This window comes from Portunus trituberculatus, chromosome 35 (genome assembly GCF_017591435.1).
Source record: "Portunus trituberculatus isolate SZX2019 chromosome 35, ASM1759143v1, whole genome shotgun sequence".
Lineage (NCBI taxonomy): Eukaryota > Metazoa > Arthropoda > Malacostraca > Decapoda > Portunidae > Portunus > Portunus trituberculatus.
This window is the reverse complement of record NC_059289.1, coordinates 19,718,615-19,731,093: the sequence shown is the minus strand read 5'-3', so window position 1 is coordinate 19,731,093 and position 12,479 is coordinate 19,718,615. Positions and strand designations below refer to the sequence as shown.

At 39.1% G+C, this 12,479-nt stretch overlaps 1 protein-coding gene across 2 annotated transcripts in view; it reads right to left on the bottom strand.

Annotated features, from left to right (window-relative positions):
• LOC123513289 (collagen alpha-2(IV) chain-like) overlaps positions 1-12,479 on the bottom strand; it is a 208,483-nt gene that overhangs the window by 72,884 nt on the left and 123,120 nt on the right. For both annotated transcript variants that reach the window (XM_045270367.1, XM_045270369.1), the window contains exon 4: positions 2,598-2,732. In XM_045270367.1, coding sequence (XP_045126302.1) covers positions 2,598-2,732 — 135 coding nt within the window. The remainder of the gene's footprint in view (positions 1-2,597; positions 2,733-12,479) is intronic.

Sequence of the window (12,479 nt, the reverse complement as noted above, 5' to 3'; positions counted from 1 at the left end):
GGTAAAGTGTTCAGTGGTGTGCTGAATGAGAGATTGTGTAAATGGATTGAACAGACTGGAATGCTGGGTGAAGAACAGAATGGTTTCCGTGTGGATAGGAGAGCTGAAGACAACATGTTTGTGGTGAATGATCTGATTGAGAGGAAAAGGAACGAGGGTAGTAAATTATACTTGGGTTTTCTGGATATAGAGAAAGCATATGACAGGGTGAATAGAAGAATGTTAGACAGAGTCTTAGAAAAGATTGGACTGAGTTCAAAGATAGTTAGTATAGTGCAAAGTATGTATGTGGACACAAGAGCTAGATATAGACTAGGAGACATAGAAACAGACTGGGTAAAGAGTGAGAGAGGAGTCAGGCAGGGTTGTATTTTGTCACCAACCCTCTTCAGTTTATATACAGAAGAACTGGCTGCCAGAATGAGAAGGATGAATGCAGGAGTAAAGGTGGGGAATGATAGGGTATGTGTGCTCTTGTATGCAGATGATGTGGTAGTCATGAGTGAATCAGCAGAGGAGCTCCAAAGTCTCCTGGATGTTGTAGATGGCTATGGAAGAGACTTTGGGGTGAGATTCAGCAGTGAGAAGAGCAAGGTGATGGTTGTGAATAGGTCAGATGATGAAAGAAACTTGGTGTGGAGACTGGGAGAAAATGAGGTGCAACAGGCTGAGGAATACAAGTATCTGGGGATGTGGATGAGTCCATATGGCTGTGTGAAAGCAAAGAATGAAAAGATGAGTTTGGTGAACCAGTGGGTAGGTTGGCTAGGAAGTGCAGCAAGGATGAGAGCCAGCAAGTATGATGAGCTGCGAAAAGTTTGGAAGACCATGGCTGTTCCAAGCATTATGTATGGTATGGATGTGATGACGTGGAATGAAAGTGAATTAGAGAAGCTAGAAATAGGACAGAACAGAGTAGCAAGAATGGCTGTAAATGCACCAGGTTATGCAGCAATAGAAGCATTAAGGGAAGACATGGGATGGAGTATCTTCAGAGAGAGGCATGTGAAGGCAACACTGAGATTCAAGGCTAGGCTAGAACGAATGAATGATGCAAGAATAGTTAGGAAGGTGTTTCTATGGAATGTTAGGAATAGCAGGTGGGGGAAAAAGTGTGTCAGGATGGTAGTGAAGAGTGGTCTGGAAACTAGTTGAACATTCCAGCGAGTTGAGGGGAAGCATGTTGTGAGTGACTGGAGCATGATTGTTGGGAATGGAGAGGGCCCAGACTGGGATGTAAGGAAGTGGAAGAGAGAGATAGACAGAAGGGTGAAGTGTATTGGACTGAGCGAATGGAGGACTAGGATGGAACAAAAGAGTACTCTGGAGTGGTATAGGGAGAAAGAGGCCCCAATGTATGAAAAGTGGTATGATGGCAGCCTGGGGGGTGATCTCCTCTTCCGAGCTAGGGCACAGTGCATGAATGTGAATGCAAGGAGTTACAGATGGTCAGAGTCCAGCAACAAAATGTGCCAGATGTGTGACATGGGAGAGGACGAGACGGTGGAGCATGTGATGCTGGAGTGTGTGAAGTATGCCAGAAACAGAAATGAGATGATGCAAGTGGTGTTGAGGGAATTGGGAGATGCCAGGATGGAGAAGACTGGAAGGGAATGGATGGTGTTGCTGCTGGGACTGTGTGGAGACACGAGTGAAAGGATGATAGAAGCTGTCAAGGAGTTCCTGGAGAGAATGTGGATTGCCAGATGCAGGGATTAGTAGTATTAAGGATGGTGTCTGGTTTAGGTTCTTGCCGCCTTTTTTTTCTTTTTATCCCCTACAGGAGCTGCCGATACTAAGGCCTGCCTCAGGAGAAATCCTGGGACGCCTGTAGAATCAAGATCAAAATCAAGATCAAGGGTGGACGCGGGTAGCCCAGCAATTGCTGCGCCACCTACCAATGGCTATTCGTATCTTAAAATTATCTTTGTATTTTGAGGCGTAAATTATATGAAATTTTTCGTCGTACAGTATATAAAAAAATCATATGTTCGAGCATTCGTATCTCAAAGTATTACTGTACTTTTAACTGGCTAGCTTTGAATGTGGTGGTTATTTTGAAGCAGTAATTGTCACTTGCATGTGGTGTAGCATACATGCTGTACTATAACTTGAACAAAATACCCAGAGTGAACAAGTTCCTTTCTACATAGTTTGCATTTAATACAATGTTCTAAGATCTGTGAAAAGGCAAAGGGTAGGGGACAACTGAAAAGAAAACATTCTACTCAGGTAGTAGGGATATAAAAAAAAAAAAGTGAAGTCTTTGAAATCTTCTCACAGTAAAATAATCAAGCAATTAAAATAAACCAACTGGTCCAACTCAAGTGAGTCCAAAGTTTGTCAGGAGTTACCCTTTCATTTCACAGAGAAGAGGTGAAAAAGTTGCCAAATATCCTCCCGACTGTTTTAAATATATATGTTTTCTATAATAGGCATTTCTAGTTTTGCACAATGAAAAAACCTGCAGAAAGAGACAACAAATATAGCACAACATTTTCACCTCTCCTCAGAAAAATAGATCTTATGTCAATCTGCCAATATCAACACTGGAGTCTTGCTGCTCTGTGTATGTTTACAAATCAATGCATACTTACTCTATCTCCTTTGGGACCTGTAGGACCTTGTGGACCCGGTTCTCCTTTGCTTCCCTTGGGACCCATGAGTCCTTCCATGCCTGGGAAGCCCTGCTGTCCCTTCTCTCCAGTAGGGCCTGGCAATCCTGGAGCTCCCTAGGGAATCACATATCCAGCATAAAATAAATTACAGCACCTAAACTGGCATCATACTATTCACAGACTTTCAAATGCTTCTATAGTCTTGTTTCCTTGCCTTACTATCTCTGGATATTGTTAACACTTACTTTTCAAAACAGCATTTTTATGGTGGAGTTCATTCTGATATCACATTAGATGTTGCAACATTCCACAATCTTTTTCAGCTAAGTTTTTCACCAGTGTGGCACCATCCACAAAAAGGCTATTCACACTATCATGTAATCTATATATACTGCAAACATAATTGGTGCCAGTACTAAACTTTGAGATATTCTGCTTTTGACCTTCCTCCATGACAACTCCTGATCTTTTACCACTATTCTCATCTCTATCAATTAAGGAATTTTGCATCCATCTCAGCAAAGCATCTTTTTGACTATCATCATGCTCTAACTACCACAACAATCTCCCGTATGGCATTTCATCAAAGGCTTTCCTCAAAACTACATGTACATAATCAAGCCATCCATCTCTCTCTTGTATCATATCCACCACTTATGAATAAAACCCATCAATTTTTGTAACCTTCCTCAGTTTTTGTGATCTCCCTCTTCTAAATCTGAATTATTGCTCTGTGTATATTCATTTACCTAGTTGTATTGTACAGGGTTCAAGTGGAATTCATAGTGTCCTGTCTCCATGTCTCCATTTATCCACTTTTAACTTAAGGTTATGCATATTATGTGCTGTAACAATATCATTATTCATTGCATTCAACTTCTCCATTGTTCTGTGTGGAAAACTGTATTTTCCAATATCCTTCACACATTGCTTCATCCTAATCTTCTTTATATGACCTTTTGTCCTCCTCTCACTTTTTGTCACCAGCATCAGGTCTTCCTTGTCTATCTTTTCAATGTCATTGACTATCTTGTACATTGTTATTAGGTCTCCTCGTTCTCTTCTATCTTGTAAGGTTGGTAGTCCCATTTCCTTCAGCCATTCTTCATATGTTGGGTCCTTTAGTTCTGACACCATCTTCGTAGCAATTTTCTGTATTTATTCTAATCTTCTTATATCTTTTTAGAGATCAGAGACCACACCACAGCAGCATATTCCAGCAATGGACATATCATGCTTGTGATGATTTTATTCATCATATCTTTGTCCATGAATTGAAATGCCACTCTTATATTAGTCAACATTTTATATGATAATCCAAATATCTTGCTTATGTGTTCTTTAGGGTTCAGATTTTCATGTATAATCACTCCCAGATCTTTTTCCTCTTTAGTCTTCATTGTTTCTTCCTCTCCCATCAGATAGTTCAATACCGGTCTTCTTTTGATCATTTCTAGTTCCATTAAGTGACATTTCTTGGAACTGAGCTCCAATTTCCACTTCTTACTCCACTCAAAGATCTTGTTTATACATATCTTCCTGTAACAGCAAACAGTCCTCCCGGGTTTTGATAACTCTTAGCAGCTTTGCATCATCAGCAAATAAATGGTTTATCCCATTGTGAATGTCATTTACATAAATCTGAAACATAATGGGGGCTAACACTGACCCTTGTGGCATTCCACATGTTACTTTACCCCAAGATGAGTATGTATCTCTGATCACAGTTCTCATCTCCCTGTCCTTCAAATAATCCCTTGTCCATTCTAACAAAGTTCCTCACAGTCCTTTATGTTCTCTAGTTTCCAAAGTAGTCTTCCATGAGGGACTTTATCAAAAGCCTTTTTTTATGTCCAGGTATACTATGTCCACACATCTATCTCTGCTTTCCAGCCTATCTATTACTCTCAGTAAAAGCTTAATAAGTTTGATACTTATGACTGTCCTGTCCTGAACCCAAATTGTTTGCTTGATATGATTTGTTCTTCTTCCAGATATTTAACATATTTTTCTTTGATAATAATTTCACGCAACTTTCCCGTAACGTTTGTAGGTGACACCAGTCTGTAATTTAATGGCTCAGTTGCCTTTCTTCCTTTAAATATCGGTATTACATTGGCTCTTTTCCATTTTAGTGGAACTTTCCCTTCATTCTGTGAACTTGTAATTATTTCCCAAATTAGATCCAGCAATTGCTCTTTACATTCTTTTAACACCCAGCCTGATACACCATCGGGCCCCATTGCTTTTCTGACATCCAAATTATCCAATATTCTTCTAATATCTTCTTTGTGCCCTGTGATTTCCTGTAATCCATGGCAATACAATGTCCTATTTGGTTCTATAAAATCTTCTTCTACAGTGAACACCGTTTTGAAGCTCTCATTCATTATTTCACACATTTCCTTCTCTGTTTGGTATGTCTTCCCTCCTTTAATTATTTTTCTATTGTTTCTTGTTCTTCATTTTGCCATTTATGAATTTGTAGAAAAGCTTATGTTCATCTTTGCTTTTACTCACCACATCTTTCTCGAAGTTTCTTTCTTCCTCTTTCCTTACTCTAATATATTCATTTCTTGCATTCCTATACTGCTGCCTATTATTGTCATTTCTCAGCTTTATGAGTTTTCTCCAAGCTTTATCTTTTGCTGTTTTCACTTCTGTGCATTTAGCATTGTACCAAGCATGTATTTTTTTCTTAAATCTGTAAAAAGGTACATATTTCTCTACTCATTATATTTCTGTAGGAATATTTCATATTTTCCTTGTATTGTCCTTTTGTACATAATGTTTCTCTACTCAATGTCAGCAAAAAGTTCCTTACTTTTTCAAAATCTGCTCTTGCATAATTTATTCTCTCTTTTTTGTAGTCATCTCTGTAACTTATCCCATCTCCCTCCTGTAATTCCAGCTCTAATGTCACATGATCACTTCTTCCCATTGAACTAAGGTATTGTATGCTGGGAGGGGGCTCTGGCTTCTTTGTGAATACTTGGTCAAGCTACAATGGTTCTTCTTCCTCCCTGTACTTTGTCGACTCCATCACCTACTGGTCCATTGTATTTACCATAGTCAACTATAACACCTCCTCGCTGCACTGTCCAGCACTATCCATTACTTCCATCTCTCTCCAGTTTATTATTTTACAGTTAAAGTCTCGAACTAAAAGTATTCTTCCATCTCTTCTCAACATATTATCTAAGCACTTAATCACCTCTCTTTGCATGTCTATGTTTCTCAGTTCCCCATGTATTTGTCTTAAGTGGCACATATGTAACTATGATTTTTCTTTTTCACAATTCCTCTGTTTTGATTGTTACTCCCATTACTTCCACCTTGCCCTCACCATATTGCACATCCTCCACACATATATTATCACAAACCATTATTAGCACTCCTCCTCCCACTTTACCCTTCCCTTCCTTTCCTTTACCCCTCCAGCTATTATATCCCTTCTCCTTAAAGTTAATATAGATCTCTGTTCTTGGTTTTGTTTCAACAATGTACATTACATCTACCTTTTTCTCTTTCAAATAATCCCTAACCTCCAACACGCTGGATAACAACCCATCAATATTGGTATAAGTCACTCTTAATTTCTTGCCTCCTCCATGACCTCCTTCTTCTTCCGTAGATGCCACTTCTTTAGTCTCATATCTACAACCCTCCAGTAGAAATTCTTTTTCTTGATCTCCATCCTTTTCTCGTCTTTTTCTTTAGCTTGATTTCTTAGCACTTTCTCTCTTTCCCTCTCCTCTAGGTTCATATCTCTTTTTATTCATATATTCTTATGTTCAGTATCATCAGCCAGCTTCCCTTTCCTTGTCATAATTTCCTCCACTGCCACCTGCAATCTCATTCTCACTTTTACTGGTCTCCTGCCCCCCTTCAGTAAATCTTCCCAATTTAATCGCTTCCTCCACCTCTTGTTCCAGCTCCTGTGTGCTGTCCTGCACCTGTTTGATAATTATAATAGTTTTGGCTAGTTCTCTCTCTTCACGTCCTCTCATAAATTTATTTGGATTATTTTTTCTTCATCCCAAAAATCACGAAACATTTTCTCTTATCCACTCTATCACGCACTAGATCTTCTTTCTCCTTAATTACTTGTATAACAGCGTCTTTTGTTTTTTCATGAATTTGTCTCTTTACTACCTCTGAAAATTTAACTTTTTCCTCTTCCTGTTCTTATTTCCATGCATTTCATAATTCCTTCAGTTTGTTTTAAGCCAATCCAATTTCTACTCTGTCTTTAATCCCATCCTGTACTTATTTCTGTAAGCTCCTTAAGGAGTTTTCGTAGTCATAACATGTAGCTTTTAGTACATTATTTTGTTTCTTTATCTCCTGTATCTCCTCCTTTAATCCCTGAGTGATAATACTGACCTTTTCACATTTGACAAATCTCAATCTCTGATCTGTGTTTTCAGTTATTTGTCTGTCCTGCTTGTCCATTAAACTCAACATCACTTTCTTCACGTACTTTATCTTTCTTTCCACATTTATCAACCTCATATTTCCTCTTTTATCTCTAAATCCAGAAAAGTCCTTATCCATATTATCCTCAGTCAATCTCCTCAGTCCAAAAGATGCTTCAATAAATCGCTGATTTTCACAACATGGCGTATGTTTTGATGTCATACGTCTGGCCGCACCACTCAGTTCCGTTTCTCTCTCCATTTTTCCATCTATATGATCCAAAACTTATTTATTAAGGAGACAGGAGAACCCTATTGCCCCTTACCCCTTTGTACATAAGTCTAGGTCAGACTCCAATGCCTGCTGAATCTCTTTCCCAAGGAGCTGCTCTCAGCACGGTGTCGGCAGTGTGTGTATTTACCTAGTTGTATTGTACAGGGTTCAAGCAGGGCTCATGGTGTCCTATCTCCATAACTCCATTTATCCAATTTTTCCTTAAAGTTATGCACATTATGTGCTGTAACAACTTCATTATTCAATGCATTCCACTTCACTGTTCTGTGTGTAAACTGTATTTTCCAATATCCTTCACACACTGCCTCATCTTGATCTTCCTTATATGATCTCTTGTCCTTCTATCTTCTTCTATCACCAGCACCAGGTCTTCCTTGTCTATCTTTTCAATGTCATTGACTATCTTGTACACTGTTATTAGGTCTCCTCGTTCTCTTCTATCTTGTAAGGTTGGTAGTCCTATATCCTTCAGCCATTCTTCATATGTTAGGTCTTTTAGTTCCAGCACCATCTTTGTAGCAATCTTCTGTATCCATTCTAATCTTCTTATATCTTTTTTAGAGCTTGGAGACCACACCACTGCTGCATATTCCAGCCTTGGAGGTATCATGCTTGTGATGACTTTTTTCATCATATCTTTGTATTGAAATGCCACTCTTATATTAGTCAACATTTTATATGATAATCCAAATATCTTGCTTATGAATTTTTTGAGGTTCAGATTTTCCTGTATAATCACTCCCGGATCTTTTCCTCTTTAGACTTCATTATTTGTTCCTCTCCAATCAGATAGTTCCATACCGGTCTTCTTTTACTCTTTCCTAGTTCCACTGTTACATTTCTTGGCATTTAACTTCAATTTCCACTTCCTGCTTCACTCATAAATCTTGTTTATACCTTCCTGTAACAGCAGACAGTCCTCTATAGTTTTGATAACTCTTAGCAGCTTTGCATCATTAGCAAACAAATTTATATAACTGTTAACTCCTATGTGAATGTCATTTACATAAATCTGAAACATAATGGGCCTAACACAGACCCTTGTGGTAATCCACTAGTTACTTTATCCCAATATGAGTATGTATCTCTGATCACAGTTCTCATTTCCCTATCCTCCAAATAATCTCTTGTCCATTCTAGCAAAGTTCCTCGCAGTCCTCCTATGTTCTCTAGCTTCCAAAGTAGTCTTCCATGAGGGACTTTATCAAAAGCCTTTTTTTTTTGTCCAGGTATACTGTGTCCACCCATCCATCTCTGTTTTCCAGTCCTGCAATAACTCTCGAGTAAAAGCTTAATAAGTTTGACACACATGACCTCCCTGTCCTGAATCCAAATTGTCTGTTTGATATGACTTGCTCCTCTTCTAGAAATTTAACTAATTTTTCTTTGTTCATTATTTCACACAATTTCCCCAAGACACTTGTAAGTGACACTGGTTTGTAGTTTAGTGGTTCAGTTGCCTTTCCTCCTTTAAATATCGGAATTATGTTGGCTCTCTTCCATTCTAGTGGAACTTTCTCCTTCATTTATTGAACCTATAATTATTTCCCAAATTGGATCCAGTAGTTGCACTCTACATTCTTGTAACACCCAACCTGATACACCATCTGGCCCTATTGCTTTTCTGACATCCAATTTATCCAATAATCTTCCTATATCCTCTTTGTGCACTGCAATCTCCTGAATTCCTTGGCAATGCAATGTCCTATTAGGTTCTGTGAAATCTTCTTCTGCAGTGAACACTGTTTTGAAGCTCTCATTCATTATTTCACACATTTCCTTCTGTTTGGTATGTCTTCCCTTTTTCAATTATTTTTTCAATTGTTTCCTTGTTCTTTGTTTTGCCATTTATATACTTGTGGAAAAGTGGGTTCATTTTTGCTTTTACCCACCACATCTTTTTCAAAGTTTCTTTCTTCCTCTCTCCATACTCTAATATATTCATTTCTGGCATCCTTGTATTGCAATCTGTTATAGTAATTTCTCTGTTTTATGAGTTTCTTCCACACTTTATCTTTTTCCTTTTTAGCTTGTATGCATCTAGCATTGTACCAAGCATGTATTTTTTTCTGAACTCTATAAACAGATACAATTTTTTTTACTTCATTATATTTCTGTAAGAATATATCATATTTCCGTTGTACTGTCTTTCTGTACATAATGTTTCTCCACTCAATATCAGTAAAATATATCTTTTATTTTTCAAAATCCACTCTTGCATAATTCAATCTCTCTCCTTTGTAGTCATCTCTGTAACTTATCCCATCTTCCTCATGAATTTGCATCTCCAATGCCACATGATCACCCATTGTACTAAGATATTGTATGATTGGAGGGGGCTCTCCTTTCTTTGTGAATATTAGGTCAAGCAATGATAGTTCTTCTTCCCCTCTGCACCTTGTTGACTCCTCCACCCACTGGTCCATTGCATTAACCATAGTCAACTGTAACACTTCCTTGCCCCACTGCCCAGTATTATCCATAACTTCCATCTCTCTCCAGTTTACTTTTTTACAGTTAAAGTCTCCAACTAAAAGTATTCTTTCATTTCTTCTTATCATGTTATCTAGGCACTTAATCACCTCTTTTTGCATATCTTGATGTTCTTCAGTTCCCCATGTATTAGTCTAAGGTGGCACATATGTAACTATAATTTTTCTATTCTTCAATTCCTGTTTTGATTGTTACTCCCATTACTTCCACTTTGTCCTCACCATATTGCACATCCTCCATACATATATTATCATGAAACATTATTAACACTTCTCCTCCCCCTTTATCCTTCCTTTCTCTCCTCAAGCTATTATATCCCTCCTCTTTAAAGTTAACGTGGATCTCTTCTCTTAGTTTTCTTTCAATGATGCACATTACATCTGGCTTTTTCTCTTTCAAATAATCCCTAACCTCCAACATGCTTGATAACAACACATCTATATTAGTATAGATCACTCTTAATTTCTTGCCTTCTCCACAACCTCCTCTTTCTTCTATAGGTACCACTTCTTTAGTCTCATATCCAGAACCCTCCAGTAAAAATTCTTCTTCTCTATCTCTGTCCTTTCCTCATTTTTTCCTTGGCTTCACTTCTTAGCATATTCTCCTTTTCCCTCTCCTCAAGGTTCATATCTCTTTTTATCCATGTATCCTTGTGTCCAGTTTCATCGGCCAGCTTCCCTTTCCTAACCATAATTTCCTCTACTGCCACTTCGGATCTCATTCTCAGTTTCATTGGTCTCCTACCCCCTTCCCTGTATCTTCTTAGACTGATCACTTCCTCCACCTCCTGGTTTAGTTCTGTGTGTTATCTTGAACTTGTTTGATAACAGTTTTGGCCAGTTCTCTCTCTCTCTTAATGTTCTCGCGTCAGTTTATTTGGATTTTTCTTTTCCTTCATCCCAAAAATCACGAAGCTTTTTCTCTTATCCACTGTATCCCGCACCAGTTCTTCTTTCTCTTTAATTACTTCAATTAAAGCGACTTTCATGTTTTCCTGAATTTGTCTCTATAAAAGTTCCAAAAATTTAACTTTTTCCTCTTCCTGTTCCTGCTTCCATTCATTTTGTAGTTTCTTCAGCTTGTTTTCACCCAATCCACCTTCTACCCTGTCCATAATCCCATCCTGCACCTTAACCTGTAAGCTCCTTAGAGAGTTTTCATAGTCTTGGCATGTGGCTTTCAGTATGTCATTTTTTTTCTTAATTTCTTGTATCTCTTCTTTTAATCCCTGATTGATTGGACTGACCTTCTCACATTCTACCAATCTCAATTTCAGCTTTGTGTTTTCCGTTGTCAGTCAGCCCTGTTTGTTCATTAGACTCGACATTACTTCCTTCATGTACCTTAACTCCCTTTCTGCATTCATCAACCTTCTCATACTACCTCTTTCATCCCTGAATCCAGAAAAATCCTTGTCCATAATATCATCAGTTAGTTCCCTTAGTCCAACAGGAGTTTCTTCTTCTTTGGGGTTTGTTGGGGATGTGCAGGTTGTGTGTCACAGCCTCTAGTGCCCCAAAGGTGTGGTATGCGGTGGTGAGGTGTTCAAGCTATATGCGGTGGAGTTGATTTGTTTTTTGTAGGAGGGTCCTGGTGAGGCTGAGTCTTGAAAGCCTGAGTGGTATTTGTGCAGTCACCCAAGAGGTCAGTCAGTGTTGGCCTGTGTGGGTGAATAGCAGACAGTGAGTGGAGGAGGGCCACACGGTGTGAGTGGTGACGAGGGCAGTGCAGGAACAGGTGTTCTGGGGTGTCAGGCTGGGTAGGGCACCAGGGGCAGTGGGAAGAGTCAGTCATGCCCAGCCTGTGCAGGTGGGCATTGAGGCAGGTGAGGCCAATCCTCAGTCTGGTGACTGCCGTGTCCAGTGCCCGGTTGGGGGAGTAGGCCAAACAGTGGTGTCTTGTGTCCTGTCTAATGTGTCTCAGTGAGGTGTGCTGTAAAGCGTCAGTCAATGTTGAGTACCAGTGTCGCCTGCAGGCTGTCTTGAGGTCAGTTAGGAAGTCTGTCTGGTCAGTAGCGAAGCCAATATGGGAGGGGTGGGTGAGTGCCTCTGCTGAACAGGAGTTCCAATGTACTGTTGGTTTTCACACGATGGCGCATGTTTTAATTCCGTCATACGTCTGGCAGTACTACTATGTTCCATCTCTCTCTCTCTTCCTTCTTTCTGTATATACAATTCAAAACTTATATAATATGGAGACAGGAGAACCTAAGGCCCCCTCCCCCCTGTACATACATCTAGGCCAGTCTCCAGCTCCTGTTGTAGCTTTTCCCTGTGAGATGCTTAGATACATCCAGTTGGCACGATGTCTATGCAGTTCTGTGTGTGTGTGTGTTACCTACGCATAGCTATAAGTATTATATGCTTTCCCAGAATTATTGCCCTATACTTTGACTTGCTAATTTGAATGATTCCCATATCTCTGCCATTTGGGTTTGGGGGATTTATATTACATGTTTAAGTTTGATCAATGGCAGACTTACCATTAGGCAAAACTAGATGGTTGCCTAGGGCCCCGAGTTTCTGGGGGCCTTATGAAACTCCTCATACACTTATGGTTAACAGAGGTTTTATTATTTGTACACATTATTTATGTTTTTTATTAAAATCCATTTGCTAAAATGCCAGCAGAATGATTATCCTATTAAGAGTG